The 17,934-nt window shown below is 50.9% G+C and overlaps 1 protein-coding gene across 1 annotated transcript in view; it reads left to right on the top strand.

Moving 5' to 3' along the window:
- Positions 1 to 1,516: 1,516 nt before the first annotated feature.
- Positions 1,517 to 17,934, top strand: part of DRGX (dorsal root ganglia homeobox) — a 28,286-nt gene continuing 11,868 nt past the window's right edge. Inside the window, exons 1-5 of the mRNA XM_075000001.1 lie at positions 1,517 to 1,550; positions 5,042 to 5,139; positions 5,400 to 5,501; positions 8,386 to 8,558; positions 8,671 to 8,783. Coding sequence (XP_074856102.1) covers positions 1,517 to 1,550; positions 5,042 to 5,139; positions 5,400 to 5,501; positions 8,386 to 8,558; positions 8,671 to 8,783 — 520 coding nt within the window. The remainder of the gene's footprint in view (positions 1,551 to 5,041; positions 5,140 to 5,399; positions 5,502 to 8,385; positions 8,559 to 8,670; positions 8,784 to 17,934) is intronic.

Here is a 17,934-nt window from a genome sequence, read left to right as displayed (position 1 = left end):
GGGTAAAGGAGGTGTTCAGAGATGGGTAGGTGGGTAGGCAGCTCGAGGAGGTGTACGGAGATGGATGGAGGAAGGGGTAGATGGGTAAAGGAGGTGTACAGAGATGGGTAGGTATCTAGAGGAGGTGTGTGGAGATGGACGAAGGGGTAGATGGGTAAAGGAGGTGTACAGAGATGGGTAGGTGGGTAGGCAGCTCGAGGAGGTGTACGGAGATGGATGGAGGAAAGGGTAGATGGGTAAAGGAGGTGCACAGAGATGGGTAGATGGGTAGGTAGCTAGAGGAGGTGTACGGAGATGGGTAGATGGGTAGAGGAGGTGCACAGAGATGGGTCGATGGGTAGGTAGCTAGAGGAGGTGTACGGAGATGGATGGGTAGATGGGTAGAGGAGGTGCACACAGATGGGTAGGTGGGTAGGTAGCTAGAGGAGGTGTATGGAGATGGATGGATGGGTAGATGGGTAGAGGAGGTGCACAGAGATGGGTTGGTGGGTAGGTAGCTAGAGGAGGTGTACGGAGATGGATGGGTAGATGGGTAGAGGAGGTGCACACAGATGGGTAGGTGGGTAGGCAGCTAGAGGAGGTGTACGGAGATGGATGGGTAGATGGGTAGAGGAGGTGCACAGAGATGGGTCGGTGGGTAGGTAGCTAGAGGAGGTGTACGGAGATGGGTAGATGGGTAGAGGAGGTGCACACAGATGGGTCGGTGGGTAGGCAGCTAGAGGAGGTGTACGGAGATGGGTAGATGGGTAGAGGAGGTGCACACAGATGGGTCGATGGGTAGGTAGCTAGAGGAGGTGTACGGAGATGGATGGGTAGATGGGTAGAGGAGGTGCACAGAGATGGGTCGGTGGGTAGGCAGCTAGAGGAGGTGTACGGAGATGGGTAGATGGGTAGAGGAGGTGCACACAGATGGGTCGATGGGTAGGTAGCTAGAGGAGGTGTACGGAGATGGATGGGTAGATGGGTAGAGGAGGTGCACACAGATGGGTAGGTGGGTAGGTAGCTAGAGGAGGTGTACGGAGATGGATGGATGGGTAGATGGGTAGAGGAGGTGCACACAGATGGGTAGGTGGGTAGGTAGCTAGAGGAGGTGTACGGAGATGGATGGATGGATAGATGGGTAGAGGAGGTGCACACAGATGGGTAGGTGGGTAGGCAGCTAGAGGAGGTGTCTGGGGAGGAAGAAAGAAAAAGCAGTTGAACACTTTGGCTGGCGCTGCACTCGGCTCTTCGCCCCTCGCTGCCCGCCGAGCGGAGGGGCAGTGTTGCTCTTCAGACGCGGGGCGAGGGCTCCCCTGTTCCGAGCGGTGACCTGGGTTAATTAGCGACTTGTTCGTAGTTCTGCCTCGCCAGCTGACCTGCCGCTGCTGGCGGGTGGGGTGGCGGGGGCGCTGCCGCGTGCGCGGGGGAGGGGCTGGCGCATTTAAGACCCCTGTGCCGAGCGGGAGCGTGACTCTTGGGCGCGTGTTTGCTCCGCAGGTCCGGACCGCCGGCAGCCCTCGCCCGGCGCTCGGCGATGTTCTACTTCCACTGCCCCCCGCAGCTAGAGGGTGAGTGTTGTCGCCCGAAGCCGTGTAAGTACCGGAGTTTCCCTGCCGACAGGGCGGGCAGGGGGGCCCCTTCTCTGCGGGGCCTGCCTCGATTTCCCCGGGCACGGGAGGCATCAGAAACAGCCCCTCGTTTTCCGGGGGAGGGGCAGATAATCCCCCCCATACCCCACCCGTGGGCTTTCCTCCAGCCCCGGGGCGGGGTGTGTCCGTGTGTGTGTGTCCGTGTGTGTGTGTCCGTGTGTGTGTGTGTCCGTGTTTCTGTGTGTCTATGTGTGTGTGTGTCCGGGTGTGTGTGTGTGTGAGTGATTTGATTTATGCTGGAAGGGCCTCGTGTTTGCTGCCTCCCCCGTGACTCTGGGCCACCTGCCTCCCCTCTGCGGATAGACAGCCCCCAGATCAGCCCCAGGCTACGGAGAAAATGTTCCCCTCCGCTCCCAGCGCAGATGTCGGTTTCACGCCTGTAATCGGGCCCCTCCCGGGCCCCCTCCGCCGCATGCATCTTTAATGCGGGTTTGCAGACACCGGGCTAGGAGGGACGGGGTTGGTTTTCCCCCAACGACGGTTCCCAGCCATCGCGATCCCGCTGTCAGCCCGCTCGCAGACTGGGCCTGGCAGCCGGCCGCGGCTGCAGGAGCCGGGGATAAACCCAGAGCCAACTCATGGGAGATTCCTTTTCGGAGCCGGGCTGGGTCTGCCATCGTCCTTGGCTGGACCTACCCAGCTGGCACATTTTCACCCAGAGTGGGGCACCCCCCGCCACCCTCCAGCCGCTGACGGAACCAGCCTGCAAACTAGAGTCAGGGATTTGTGATTACCCCGCACCTGGTTGCGTCCAGTTTTGTGCGCACCCCCAGCTGCTAAACCGGAGCAGCCCTATCCCCCTATTTTATACAGGGCTGCCCTCAAACTCCCACCGCCCGCCCGCTTTATCCGGGCAGCTTCTTGCCCCCAGCGCAGACAAACTGGAAGGTTTTGAAAAATCGGTGCAGGTAGAAAGCTCCGCGCGCTGTATTTTCAGAGCTCGCTCCCCAGAGAACCTTTCCCGCAAATGTCGCTTCCCTCCTGAAGGGTGTTTTCACGCAGAGGAAAGACGGGAGCTGGGCTGGGGCTGGGGCTGGGGCTGAGGCTGAGGCTGGCAGCCCTCCCTCGCAGAACAGCCTGAAAAGAAACGATTTCTTCAGGAGATTTCCCGAGATGCGGTTAAAAATAAACGAACACGTGGGGGAAACATTTTGGCAATGGAAGAGAAACGATCTTTTCCAGCTCAGAAATTCTCCCTCCCCTCTCACAAGCCTCGCTAAGATTTTTTGCAACTGACCAAGCCCTGGCTGAGCTGATTTAATTAGGCTTGAGCCCGGCAGCGGTTGGACCCGATGGCTTCCTGAGGTCCCTTCCAGCCCTCGCATTGTATCAGTCGCGGACTCACTTTCCTTGGTTACTTTACCTGGGAGCCTGGCTGAAAGGAACCCAGTTGCTACCCGCTGTAAAGGCGGAGTGAAAAAGTTCCCACGCACGGAGCACCAGGGTGTGTTTCTGACACGAGGGTTCGGTCCAGGACATGACAAGATGCTCCGGTTTCTTCATCTAGGAATTATTTTTAGATCTCCTTAGGGAGCGTGCAAACGGGCCACGTTCCGCTTTCTGCAAGCAGCTCAAAACCAGCGGATCCGCCTCGATTCTCATTTCCAAAATTGAGAGGAGAGCGATGCGTGCCCGCGATCAAGGAAAACACCCCCTCCTGGCACGTGAAAATACCCCCTGAGCCATTCCCCCCTGCCAAATTGCAGCGCAGCACAGCACCAGCCTGCCGCGCAACTCAGGAGTCACCTTATTTTCAAAGTATCAGAGAGGTGGCCGAGTTAGTGTGTATCTTCAGAAACAACAAGAAGTCCTGTAGCACCTGACAGATATTTTGGAGGATACGCTTTCCCGGGCAAAGTCTGGCTTTCCATGCATCTGAGGAAGCGGGTCTTTGCCCACCAAAGTTCATGCTCCAAATAGCTGTTCGTCTATAAGGTGCCGCAGGACTTCTTGTGATTTTTAAAGAATGGGTTGAGGGAATTCTAAGTCAGTCCCCTTCGAACAACACCCTGTGTTAAACATGCGGGAAAGAGCGGGGGAAAGGACCAGCCGATCAAATCATTCTTGCTTGTTCCTTTGTTGCTACTGAAGGGAAGGAGACAGTCTAAAAGCCTGGTTTCAATCATACTAAGTTTGTGGGACGCAGCAGACAAGACAAAGTTATTTTTCCAAGCGCAGGAGACTGCATGGGTTTAAATCGAAGCCGTTTGTCTCCAGGCTCAAGCAAAAGGGACTTTCCTCAGTTTACCCCGGCGGGTTGCTTTGAAACACGAGAGGGACTTCAGTGCTTCTGTTGGAAAAATCCTTGTACAGGAATTGGGCAGGAGTCGATTTTGGAGTAATAGATACTGCCCTGGTGCAAAGTCTGTCGAAACCAGTAGCAGGCGCCCAGTAAAAGGGGGCATGTTTCCGCTCTTCCGAGTCTCCACAGACGGGTGATATTCCGACTAAGGTGGTTTATTTCTAGCGCGGTAGCACCCAAATGCCAGAAGCTCGGCCGGGGCCCTGCTGTGCTCGGCGCTGTACAGAGTATATTGTGGCTGGCTGTGTCTCCACCGTCCAAGTAAGTAAGGTGTGGCGTTTAACCAACACGGACGCCCTGCTCCGGGACTTTCCCAATACGATTCCGATTTTGAAAGACCTGGTGCCTTTTTCAAAGTTAACCCGGCAATCCCATTCATCATCCCTCGCCCGCCCGCGCGGGCTCTGTTTTATTCTTCCGCCAGAACGTGCCTATTTTTTTTTTTTTGCCCGCCTGCACGTTTTTCCCCTGCTCTTTCCCAACCACGTTACCGAAGGAAAGGAGTGCAGCCCGCCAGCTGGAACATTCACTTGGGAATTCAGCGTCAGAGGGGTGGCCGAGTTAGTCTGTGTCTCCAAAATCAACAAGCCCTCCCGTGGCACCTTGCAGACCGACAGATATTTCGGAGCATCAGCTTTCGTGGGCTGTAAGTCTATAAGGTGCCACAGGACCCTTCGTTGCTGTTCCAGATCCAGACTAACAGGGCTACCCCTCCGATACTTGACTACTCTCCTGGAGGTGTCTGTCTGTCTGTCGCACCCCGCCACCTCTGTTTCCGAGCAGTGCCCCGGGGCTTCTGGAGCGACGGCACGTGACTAAAATTGCAGCCCATGCTGCAGAAACACAAACTCCCAGCAGCCGTGTCCGTCTGCTGCCCGGCACCCGGGGATGGGGGAGGTTGAGCGGGTGTTTGCAGTGCTAGCGGGAAGGGAGAGGTCAGCGGCGGCCCGGCCCGCTAGAGATCTGGCGTCACTCCGGAGTGACTTCGCGGAGGCGCCTCTGGAATCAGGCCGCCCCGGGGTCGAACTCTGCGCGCTGCGGGCGCAGGCGGGGCCGCGTTCCCAGCGCAGGGCGCCCCGCCGTCTTCAGCCCTTGCTTGTCCCCGCAGGCTCTGCCCCCTTCGGAGGCCACTCCACGGGAGACTTTGACGACGGCTTCCTGCGCAGGAAACAGCGGCGAAACAGAACCACGTTCACACTGCAGCAGGTATGGGCGCCCCCTGCCGGCAGGCTCGCCCCTAGCGCGCAGGGAGCACCTCGGGGACACAGCTGATTTGAACCCGCTGCAGCCTGCAGGGTGCGGCCTGGCTTAGTCTGCCACGTGGCCGTGCTGTGGAGAGGGGCGGGGCTACACAGCATCTAGACACCCCCCCCTTTTACCAGCGGGGATAAGCTTCCCCCTCCAGCAACTCAGACAGCCCCCCAGTCTCTCCTCTTGACAGATGTTTCCTTCTGTCCTTTCACCAGCTGGAGGCCCTGGAAGCAGTTTTCGCTCAAACCCACTACCCCGATGTGTTCACTCGGGAAGAGCTGGCCATGAAAATCAACCTCACGGAAGCCAGGGTGCAGGTAACCGGCAAACTGCCCCCACCCCGGCCCCCACACTTTTGACATCATGACTGCAGAGTGCGCATTTGGCCAAAGAAAGCAAATGAAGACGATCTGTCATTTTCATGATGCACTTTAATAACATCAACATAATGTGGAATATTAGATTAGGTTGATTAATCGGTCATTCATAATTAACTAGTGATAATGTTCTACACTAATTTGTCCGCGTCTCTAAGGTACTAAATTACATCAATGCACATCCATTTCCTTGCTTTGGAAAAAAAAATAAAAAATAAAAAGCTGAGACGTCATTCTCCAAAGCAGTTCTGACCACTGCCAACCAAGGGGTTTAGTCAATTGCACAAAGTTGACTCTCCAGAATAGAAACCCTTCTGCATAATGTAACTTTCCTCCACTGCTTTCAAAATGCTGCCTGCCTTGAGGGGGCTTCGTAGAAGCTGGCAGGGCTATTTAAACCCCTTAATTGGACACAGCCCACGGAATGCAACTTCTTAAAAATAAAAGTAATAAATTTCATCCCTCCGCTCCAATATCCCTCGGTCAACTTTATGGAAGCGTTTGTAAACTCTGCTGAGAGCGGCAGTCCTGCAGTCCTATGAAAGAGATCTGGGGTGTCCAAAACTCTAGCCACATGTGGCAACAGGGCGGGTGGAATGTGGCTGGATGGCTTGAGCAATAAATATATTTTCAGGATACTGTGGACAGTCCACTTCAGCACTGGTTGGACACCAGGAAGATAGAGACACGCGGCTCTAGGAGCTTCCACTGCTATTCTGTAAACCATTCTTGGAGAACAGTTGTGTATTCCTTTTATTTATGGTCCTTTTCTGCATGCAGGTCCCCTTCCTCCATTGTAGGTGCTTGGGGTTAAGACTATGCAAAGATCTAATTGTAGGAAATATAATAGCTTGCCTTTTGTTCCCTAGGGTCATGTTAGTATCTCTTAAAACCCAATGGCTGAAGGGAGATAATGGAATTCACCGCAATAAATTGGGGATTGTAAACAAATTATTTCTCCTATAATCAGATTATGTGATCCTGATTATTAAATCTGAACATGAATCATTGGTCATAGTCGGGCAAATTAAACTGATTATTATTTAGAAATGAAAATCTCCTTTTGCCAGTGCATTGTAGGTTCTGGCTTTTTTTTAATAATGCCATTTTGGCTATTGGTGCCTAAAGACCGCACTGCAAATTGAGATAAATGGGACAATTACTGAGCACTCAGAAGTGGGAGATCATAACTTCTCTCTGGAAGGTGCAAGGGTAAGATAGGGGTGGAGACAATTCCACAGCAGAGGAGGAGTGTTTAGCTTTGTTGTTGGGCTATTATGCAAACAGACAATAGATGGCAAGCGTTTGTTTAGTCTGCTTTCATGCAGGGACATGGGGAAACACAGAGGCTGGGAGCTATGTTTACATTTATACCCCTTGCTCATTCAAATATGATTAATGTGCTATAAAGCAGAGTCTTAATCGAAGATGATGTTGTCAAACAATAACTAAATAGGGAAATAAACGACTTCATCATGCTCTTTCCTCAGAAGCAGGCAACTGTCAGTGCAAAGTCATTAAAATATGATAATGAAAAATAGCTCAATTAAATGTTGTTATAGCTGTGACCTTCATTCAATTAAGACGCAGGAAAGTGTCTGCATTTGCTTTGCCTTTAACTGCCCTAAATTTAGACTATAGATAAAATCATTATTCACCGTTTGCTGATACAGGCAATTAAAAGCCAGCTAAATAAAAATGCAGTTGTAGGAGAATAATAATTATAATATCAGTGCTGGCCCTATTGTGCTCATGCACTGAATGGTGCGTTTCCTGCCCCAGAGCTGGAGGTAACTATAGGAAGGAAGGAAACACCAAGGGGGCAGACAAATGAGGTGCGGGTAGGAAGCAGAGAACTAGGAGTAATGGAATGAGATTAAGAATGTGAATATTTAGGCTGAATAGCAGGAAGAGCTTTCAGACGGGGACCTCTGTCAGACCGGCATAATCTTTTGCAAAGATAATTTACCAGCCCATGAGACATTTAAATGTGGACTGGACAAAACACCAGAGAACACACAGTAGGCAGCATCCGACTGCTAGAAACCCCATGGAGAAAATAAGCTTTCATAGCCCTTTTCTTCTCTGACTGCTCTGATTTTAACTGCAACTTAGTAAAGTTTAGGTCGTAAGTCGTTGAAGGTAGAGCTTCTTAAACTTTTTGAGACCACAGAACACCAAACAGTAATATTTTTTAGGGGGAACACCTGTGAAAATTTTGTTCCAAAATTTATTGTTAGACCGCAAAAAGAAAAAAAAACCCAAACAGCAACATATTGAAAACAAAAAATATAGACTGTCCGTGTATGATATCAAAAAAGTGTCAGATGCTCATGGCACACCTGCGAGTTGTTCATGGAACACCAGTGTTCCACGGAACATAGCTTAAGAAACACTAACCTGAGGACTTAGACTCGTGTTTTAACATGTCTATCCCACACTTGGGCACATGATTAACTTTAGTCCCATGCTTAACACCCCAACAAGTCAATGAGAATTAAAGTTAAGCTCCTGCTCATGTGTTTTGAGGTGTCTGAACACTGTGTTGGCCTGGAGCTTTACTATAGAAGACTATTGTCTTCCAAATACTCCTAAGTGAATGTTTTGAAACACAGCTTGGCAGTCAGAGGCAGACGTGCTTTTGTTCAAAAGGGCTGAGCAAAAATCCTTCTCCGGACGCACTTGGCTGTTCCACAGGAGAAAAGGAGAGAGCTGAGGCGAGCTTCCGATGATTGTCCCTGCCAAAATAGTAACTCCCAAACGGCTTTGCTGCTTCGTGTCCAGTTAAGCAGTGCATTCACCGCTGATTTCTCTTCTCTTTTAGGTCTGGTTCCAAAATCGAAGGGCTAAATGGAGGAAGACGGAACGGGGCACATCGGACCAGGAGGGTTCCAAAGAAACAGTGGCTGAGGTGGCCCCCCCAGTGAGAAATTTAAATTCCCCCTCCCCAGCTGATCAGTCTAGGAACAAGAAGGAGAGCCTAGACATTCAGCAGAGGTAAGGCTAACGAACGCATTAATGATTGCGCTCTCTAACCAGACATGTGCACACTCTCCAATGTCTGGAATCAAGCAAGTCTCATTTTCTAAGTCACTCTCTTCTCTCACAGCCTAAACCGATCGGTTGGCCCGGCCGGGCCTTTCTTCCCTTCATGTCTACCTGGGACTCTCCTCAACACGGCCACCTACGCGCAAGCTTTATCACACGTCGCTTCCCTAAAAGGTAAAAAGTCTCTTTGTTCAAATGTGCAATGCAGGGGACAAGTGGATTTTTCAGGTTAAAGGGCCTCCTCCAGCGTTCCCTGTATGCTGAACAAATGGGCAGCCACCCAGGAGAGATTGACTGGCAGAGCGTCCACAGCCGGCAGCGTCTGTTTCTATTGAAGGTGTACATCTATTGGTGCACATAACAAAATTCATTCCACCCAGAGGTAGAGAAAAATCGAGAGAATATTGGCCTACTCCCATGAAAAGCCTATTCCTTCCTCTGCACACTGGTGCGATTAATCCCTCTGACTTTGATTGGCTTTCCGCATGAGGACCAAGTGCAGAACTGGGTCCTTAATTCTACATTTTGCATGCTTTTTAGTCAAAGCCATCTCTCCTTGCTCTAGCGCGTAGCCCTGCCGGAGTCAGTGGGTTTACTTACCCCAGTAAACAAGAGCGGGCCCTTTAAGACATACTTTGCATGTACTTTTTTAGCTTCAGATTTGTACTAATAAATTAGTTATACGTGTCCTTTTGCATTAAACATTACCTGGCACTATTACCGACTGCCCCACCTCTTGTCTGCGTGCAGTTGCTTTTGCAGCCGATCTCTGCACAAAGCACGGTCTTTATCTTTCTGCCTGGCAGGACCTCTTTGAAGAATTAGATTGCTTGCTATGGGGATACGGAAAGGTAATTTCCCATTACTCGGGGCTCATGCATCGAGATGGGAACACTCAGGATCTGTGTCTCTTAGTGTTGCCAAAAGGCTGCAGTATGCATCTTTTAAAAATAAATTACCAGCTGATCCATTAGATGTTCTTTGCCCAGCAATTTACAAGGCTCTGGGTGTAACCAGGATGAATTCAATTTATGGATTTATAAGACATGAAGTTCCATATTACTGCCAAGCGCAAAGTGGAACATTTCAGTGCCCTGCGACGTACATCTAGGTATGAAACACATTCCATAAGGAAAGTTACCGAAAGTTTAAGTGCATTTTCTGGAAGTCAAAACTGAACCTTATCCCCTCCCCCCGGATCAGAATATTCTCTTGATTTGCGTTCAGGCCCCTAGTAACTAGTGTGATTGTTTCAATAAATGTTGTTGGGTGCATTTTCATATTTGCAAATGCTCAGCTTTGCGTTCCGGGGGCAAATCCAGCCCTTGTTTCTGCAGCTGCAGAATCCATGCTCGTCACAGAGACCATGAAGTAGAGAGTCCGCACATGACACCCCGATGGAAAGATCCTTTCCTCTTGCCTTGCGTACAGTGTCCCTGTAAGATTTGGGTGCCAGCCGGTTGATTTACAGAGTGCCCACAGCCACCCACAGTGGTCAGGATGTGTTTCTGCACATCACTTGGTGCGCATAACAAAACTTGTTCGGCCCATGGATGGAAAAAATTAGAGGGCCCGCTGCCTGTGTGCCATGTGAATTCGTATTTCAAACGTTAGCTTTAATAACGTTTTTTCTCGTTGGTGGATGAGGGGCCAGGGCCAGGTCAAGGGAAGAATTGCACATAGGGTATGGCTTGGCCCAGATGCCTGCTGCAGAAAGGCTGCTGGCGTGGCAATGCTCAAGAGTTGGGCAGGACATAAAGAGTTAACTAGATAATGTTCTGCTGCACAGATCTGCACAAATCCCTTGCAGCAGAGGCAGGCTGGGGCTATGGAGGTTGGCTTCCTCCCTTGGGCTGGGCTCAGGCAGCCTCCCTGAAGCAGTCCCAGGGCCTCAGGGAATGAGTATTCCTTTCCCCTAGGCTCTTACACAGCCAGGCAGTGGGGTGGCGTCCCTGAATTTGGCTCCACATATATTCTTTGAATAAAGACTGCTCAGAACCAAAGCGATGCAGCTGAGCGTTCCCTCCCGTTTCCTTCCTCCAAGCACTGGAGAAGTTGACACCCAGACTCAGATTTCGTGGCTAAGATGCATGATTAATATGCACTGCTTAGGCAGAAATCGGGCAAAACAGACGGATCTAGTGGGATTAGGTCAGAAAGCAAATCTCAGAGCAAGCATTTAGGAGCAGGTGGGTAGGAGCTGAGTAATTACAGCCTCGGGGCCAATTTAACAAACTTCTTTCCCTCTTTTGGGCTGTCATCCCAAACATTGGGATTGGCCTGGCAGGGCAGCTGGGGTGTGGCACCCAAGCAGAATTTGTATTGGGTCTAGATTTTTGGTGGGAGAGAATTTCCTGTTCCTTTCCCCACTCACTAAAGGCCCGAGTCAGGAAAACATCTAAGCACACGCTAGGCTTCAGTCCAGCTGAGCTCAGCAGACCATAAGTGTGTGTTTATTGGATGCCGTTCTCTAGCCTGTGTTATTCAGGAGGTCAACCTAGAAGGTCCTACTAGTCCCTTCTAGCCTTGAAATTGTTTCTTGGGTCAGAACACATAATGATATTATATTATACTATTGTATAAGAATAAGGTTTGTAAATCTTGGGCCATATTATGGCCTCGTTTTTCAGGCAGGCACCCTCGCTAGAAGGGCCTAGCTCGGGTGGGTGAAATACTGGTTTCTCATCATGCTGCAGATTTTGAAAGTATAATTGGGAAACTTCCTATTTACACCAGCAGAAGCTCAGTATTTGCGAGGTTGAGCCCTCAGCTGCTGGATAAATTAGTTTCATGGGTCAAATGTGCGGGAAAAGGGATTGGGTGAGTATGGAGAAAAATAGCCCTGGCAGAGGCCTGATCCTGAGCTCTGTTGCATTAGATTTCAGTCCTGGAATGCTACTGAATTACTCCTGGTGTACACCAGCGTGAGAGCAGAACCAACCCCCAGATGTCAGTTCGGAGGGGAAGTAAGGCAGAGGCGGGAGAGACAGTGTTTTTGGAAACCTTTACATTATTTCACATCTCATTGAATTCAACCAGCTGGAGGCCTGGTTTGTCCTGCCCTTCCTGCATCCCACAAACTATAAGTAAGTCAGGTTGATTTGGGACTTGATTTGTAACCAAAGACAATGGGGAAATAGGGAAGAGTGCAACCCCTTGGTAGATATTACTTTGTAAATATTCCAATCCTCTAGGTAGATGTTACATTGTAGATATGTTAATACCTTGGCTGATTATTACATTGTGGATGTGCCGATGCCCTGGGTAGATCTTACATTGTGGATATGTTAATTTCTTGGCAGATGTTACATTCTGGATATGTTAGTCCCTTGGGTAGATATTACACTGTGGATACACCAGTGCCCTGGGTAGATATTACATAGAGGTTACATCAATGCCCTGGATAGATATTACATTTTTATCTTTGGAGATGAGTTAAGTGGCCCACGTGGCCAGGATCTGCTTTTAGGGTCAGTTTGTAAGAGGAACCAGAGCTTTATTCTGCCAGTTACACGCCCTGAGTAGGTCTTTACCTTGCAAGCTGTCCCATCAGACTCAACGAGAGGCAAATCTGGGTGGATAACAGTGGCAAAATCAGGCCTTCCATTTGTTCTTGGGGGCAGATGAGGGGGCTGGGTGAGGAGGCAGAGGAGAAGGGAGAGTTATGGAGAACCCAGCTTTGCGGGGAATATCTGAACCATTTTTGCAAAGTGCAAGAGTCAGCTGATCTTTGTTGTGCAGCTTTTGAGTGATGGGTTTTGCGTCCCCCAAAGTATTTGCGTCCTGGGAAGGCAAGATAGGGTCCCCAGAATCAAGGTGCCTTTTCCACAATAACGCCTCACCCAGCTTGACTCTCCCCAGCCACAGTGTTACTGGCGTCTCTGGGCCCAGCTCTGTGAATCCCAGGAGTGGCAGCCCAGGCTGTATGTGCCCATGAATGAGAGGACAGCTCCTGCGAAGGTGATCCTAGATGAGCCAGTGAAAGCAGCCTGCCAGGCAAGCCGTGACTCAGAGCTGAGCGGTGCATAGCCGGTGAATCGAACGTTACCGGAAAGTTTCAGTTACTTTACTTCTCTGAGTGGCAAAAGGATTGGCTGGACTGTAGCGGACCGCTTGGCCAGCTCGTTCAGCACCAGGCGGGTCTCAGCCGGCAGCAGTGGACCGATGCCTTAGAGGAAGGCAATTAAGAATTAATGCTGTGAATAATAAATGACAAGGATTCACCTAGTTAACCACTATTCCGTCTTTCCCTGGCTCATTGTCATCCCGATTTGACAGCTAGGGACAGCCTGGGTAAAGAAACCAAGTCATTGTCTCCTCTCGGTTTTGGACCACCTGGTCTTTGTTCTCCAAAACCACCCGCACCTGACACCTTGGGGCACAAGCTGTGGCAGGCTGGGGCCTTCCCAGGAGAAGGCAACCCAGCTGAGACAGCAGGTGTTGGACTAGCCTCATGTGGTGCAAGGGTGCCTCCTTCAAAGTCGTCTCTGCCTCCACATGGCTTTGCTACCCTTCAGCAGGCAAGCTGGCCAGCACACAGCTAGTGCTACCTCTGACTGACTGGGACGTGTTTCTGTAGAGCAAAGCGAGGCCAGATTGCTCTCGGGAAAAGAGCCCAAAGCCTTTGGCCCCCGGCTGGTTCAGGAGTTCGGCTCTGTTCCAAAGGGTGGTATTCCCATTCTGATGCAAAACAGGAAGCAAACAGGCCACGGGCACTTACAACATCAGAGGATCGTGGCCTAGAAAAAAGGGGGCCATTCTTCATTTTAAGTCTATTCTCGCCATATTAACTATATCCCACCTTGGACAGTTCCTCTCCCCCTTTGATGTTGATCCCATCAGATATGGTATTTAGACTGAGGGTTACCATCAGCTCCTCTTAGCTACCATGAGATCTATACAATTGGGAACAAACATTTAACAGTGGCAAGTATCAGAGAGGTCGCCGAGTTAGGCTGTATCTTCAAAAACAACAAGAAGTCCTGTGGCACCTTATAGACTAACAGATATTTTGGAGCGTGAGCTTTCATGGGCAAAGGTCCGCTTTGTCAGACGTGGTCTTTGCCCGTGAAAGCTCATGCTCCAAAATATCTGTTAGTCTATAAGGTGCCAAAGGACTTCTTGTTGAATTTAACAATGGGACCTTCAGTCCGCCACCCTCCAGTGGCTGGAAGTTGATGACTGGAGCTAGGATGTACTTTTTTAACGGTGCAGATAACGAACCATGGGAACAATTGGCCAAGGGTTGTGGCGGATTGTCCGTCGCTAACAAATCAAGACTGGATGGTTTTTCTAAACCATCTGCCATAGGAATTACTGTGGGGAAGTTCTGTAGCTTGTGTTAGACAGGGGGTTAGAGTAGTAGAAGATCACAAGGGTTCCTTCTGACCTTGGAATCAATGAATCTACATGGTACAGTTTATCAGCTGAAGAATCAGCATGACATTCTTGATTGGGATCAACCTTTATGAGGGATAGGAAGCCTCATGTTTCAGGACACAAGTCATCTGTAATTACCCAGAGACGGGAAATCCCACCCAAGCCTCAAGGTTGGGTACCATCAGAAAATGGTCTAGTTGGCCCAGCACTACACTAGTCCACTCTGGCAATTTCTAAGTTTCCCATAGTCCCAAGATCAATCACTTCTCGTAAGCCATGCATTTAACAGCTTTAATTGCTGAGCCTCAAATATGAAGGGGGAAATACTAGCTTTATTTATGGGCTGTGTAACAATAGCCATCAGGAGAAGCTAGTGTTCTAAATGGAGAGCCCTCAAATCACCTCCTTAATGGATGCCACTAGGAATGCAATTCATTAATGGAAAGGAGGTTATTAATGCATGTAAACAAGAATCTCCATTGTTAGCGGAAGTGTCTTGCGTCGGAGAGCAAAAGCGCGTCCGTTCCATTCAGCTGAAAGTTCCCAAGAACCTGCCATGCAGGTGGAGCAAAATACTTACCCTTGGCAGGGAATTACTTACATCGGTCACGCCCGGCTCTGCTCCGGGAGAGGGAGGGATCGCTCTGTTCTTGTAACAGTCCTGCCCAACGGCTAGAGAAGCGGCAATGCCCATTCTATACCAAAGCGGATAGTCCAAAGCAGCACGGATTAGGAGGGGTCAGCAACCTTTCCGAGGCAGAGTGCCGAAATTTGACCTTTTGACCTCTGTGTACGGTCTGAGTGCTGGTGATACTTTTTTAAGTCAGTAGTTGTCCTGCATGCAACAGCTTCATTAATAAACACAGGAAGACGCAGAGCTTTGCCGTTTGGGAGGTGGTTGGTAGCATTAGCTGGTCTTTGGTTAATCCGCGGTTAGCAGGAGGGTGGTGGGGTGGGGCTGAGCTCCCGCCTCACGTGCTGATGAAAATCAGCTCATGTGCCGCTCTCGGCCTGAGGTTGCTGACTCCTGGATTGGGATCTTGTACGGTTTGTTGCCTGCCCTGTTTGGAGGCGGGAGAACGATGGAGGATTAATTGCGTGAAGGCCTTCAAGAAGGCTAGAAAAGTAGCTCCGCTGGGCTTCAGTGTTTATTATGGCCAGAGGAGAATGCGCCCAATGTCACTTGGGCCATGTGAGGTTGGGAATGACTGTGCAAGAACCCACATCAAACTGGTGTTTGCAAGAGGAAAGAGGCGTTGCTGAGTGTAAAACCAGGGGACGGCTCTTCCGAACTCTGTCTCTCATTTGGACCCTGCTTCAGGAATCCCTTCAGTACAGGCCAAAGTGCTTTCCTCCGTGTGGGACCTTGGGCACTTCATTTAATTTGTCTGGAGCGCCTTGTGCTGCCTCAGCGCAGTGGTCTGGGATGGGGGAACGTGCACGCAGAGAGGCACAGGCTCCCACCCTGGTTTAGCTCTTGCCGAGAGGTGGAAGCCCTGCTGCTCTTCGGGAGGAAAGCTGGTGCAGTTGTCAGGGTGCTGACCTGCGCGGTGCTCTCTGATCTGCTCCCGAGTCTCCTTGTAAGCCTTGGGGCGCCTCATTTGGGCTCTCGGCGTCTCAGTGTCCTCGGTACTTGCCCAGCCCTACCTGGCAGGGAAGTTGCCAGGATAAAAGCATTTGAGGTGCTTGGATACTGCGGGGAAGGGGCCAGATGAGTGGCTCGGGGAGAATGAAACAAGCGGGAGTTTTGCTGTTGATTTCAGTGTCGTGACTTTCCTCACGGCGATGGCAACACAGGGCAGTGGTGGTGGGAGGGTGGCACCCTGCGAAGCCTTGGTTGTGAGCTGGAGCCCGACTGGGGCAGGGTTCTGGCCTCCCCCAGAGTGGCACTGGCCCCTGACTAGCGTTTGGAGATGCTCAGGGAAAAGGGGTGTGAGGTGCTAAGTTGTGGTTGTTTCTGAGGCTGATGGTTGCTCTCTGGTGCGCACGGCCTGCTCTGTAGGCCTCCCCGCCCACACCGCCAAAGGCAGAATTTGGCCACTGGTTTCGAAATCGTTTTTGGAGTGGCAGTAATAGGAGAAAGGGGCCAGACACCAGGGCTGCTGACAGGAAGTCCGGGCCCCAGGACAGGACAATCCATAGTTCCCCTGTCCCCCTCCCTCAGACAGAGCCACAAGCCTGCCCCCCTGCTCAGGGAGACCCGCAGCACCACCCCTCAATCAGAGAACCCCGGGGTCAGTCACAGCCTCATCTGGCAGCTGCCTGGAGGTGCCCCTCTTTCCCCCCTCTGCCATCCCAGTCACAGCTCAGCTCCCTCAGCAGTCCTGTGCCCGGCTCAGCCCCTTTCCTCTCTGCCGCCCACCTTTGCCCCCCAGCGGCCTCCCTTCCCCCTGCTCGGCTCCTTTCTCCCAGCTGTTCCTGCCTCCCTCTGCCCCTATCCCTCCTCACTTTCCCCTTCCCCGTCCAATGCCGGCTGTTCCCTAGAGCTGGGCTCCCTCCTTCTCTTCGTAGCCTGGCTCCCCGCTCCCTCCCATGGTTATGTCCTCTGACCCTCTCCTCTGGCAGCTCCCCACAGTCCGACCAGGCAGCTACAGAGCGCTATTCACAAGAGCCCTCTTCCGTCCACCGGGCCCTCTGCAGTTGCCTTCTTTGCCCGACTCTGCTGGCGGGACTGCTGGACACGTGCTGCTGGAGCCGGGGCTGTCTCTTCTTGTGTGTTTGGGCAGCAGTGCCCTGCAAACACTGCCCAAGGAATAGGAATAATGAACAGAGAAGCTGCCCTGTAATGCAAAGTGTGTGGGTACCGTTCCTGCAACATGACACTCTTGTAAATATCCTAGGCCCAAAGCGGTAGCATAAGCCAACCAAACCTCACCGGGAGAAAACACGGCCAGCACCTCAGTCCCATTTTGCTCCAGTGGCGCTAAACCTGGCAGATCTGAAATCCTGGTGGCTTTAGACTCCTAGAGAGAGCCCATTCTGCCGCTCCTGTGCACAGCCTCCAATGCGGAGGGCGTGACAGAGATAGGGGTTACATACCCCTAAGCTAGGGCAATCAGGGAATGTGACCTTGCAGCAGTTGAGAGGCTGTTGGAAGTCACGCCGGTGGTCTGGTCCGGTGGGTCTCTTCCCAGCTCTCAGCTGAAGGAGCTACCAAGTTAACAAAAAGCCCCTTATGCCCTCCTGCTGACCTGAGTGCAGCTTGGTGCTTTGCCTGTTTGTAGTACTCATGGAACAAAAAGTCAGGCTCCCTTTGCGTCAGATCTCAACAGTGGTTGAAAGGCTGTATTCTGGGTGTGGCTGGCTGCATGTCCTGGTAAAAGCAGGATGTTCACGTTTGGGGGTCATGTGGCTGCAACAAAGTTGAGAGAAAACAGCTGAATATTATAAGGAAAAAAATGTAAACTCCCCCCCACCCCACCCTTTGGTTAAATTGAATAGATGTAGTGGCGTAGCACAGCCCTGGGTTTTAAACAGGGATTTCAAAGGAGCTGGAGGTAGATAGATACTTCATTGCCTAGCCTGTTAGATGTCAGGCTCCAGCTAAGATTTCCATCCTCTTCCCCACAGAGTTCGCTGGAGTCGAAGAATCAGTTTGGAGCTTTCAAGAAGGTGATCTGTTGCATTCCTTAAATGGCTGAGCTAAAATCATCTATGTTTGCATTTTGGTGAATATTCCTAAATCCATATATGCCTGGTCCACTTGGCTGACGCAGAACATTACAGCAGCCCAGCCTGTGCAGAACGGGTTCTCTTTGTAACCCAAATTGTAGTTCAAGTGCCTCTACAATTAAAATGTGCTGTTGGCAGAGACAAGACAGAACTAATTTAATTTTTCCTGTCAGTCTCCGTAGTAGATCAATTAAACTGCCAAGTGGATCAAATATTTCAGACTGTATTTATTACATTAAATATTTATGGCCAGGCTGAGCCTTTAAAGCATGAA

The sequence above is a fragment of the Carettochelys insculpta genome, chromosome 7 (assembly GCF_033958435.1).
Source record: "Carettochelys insculpta isolate YL-2023 chromosome 7, ASM3395843v1, whole genome shotgun sequence".
Lineage (NCBI taxonomy): Eukaryota > Metazoa > Chordata > Testudines > Carettochelyidae > Carettochelys > Carettochelys insculpta.
This window is presented reverse-complemented; position numbering and strand designations above follow the sequence as displayed.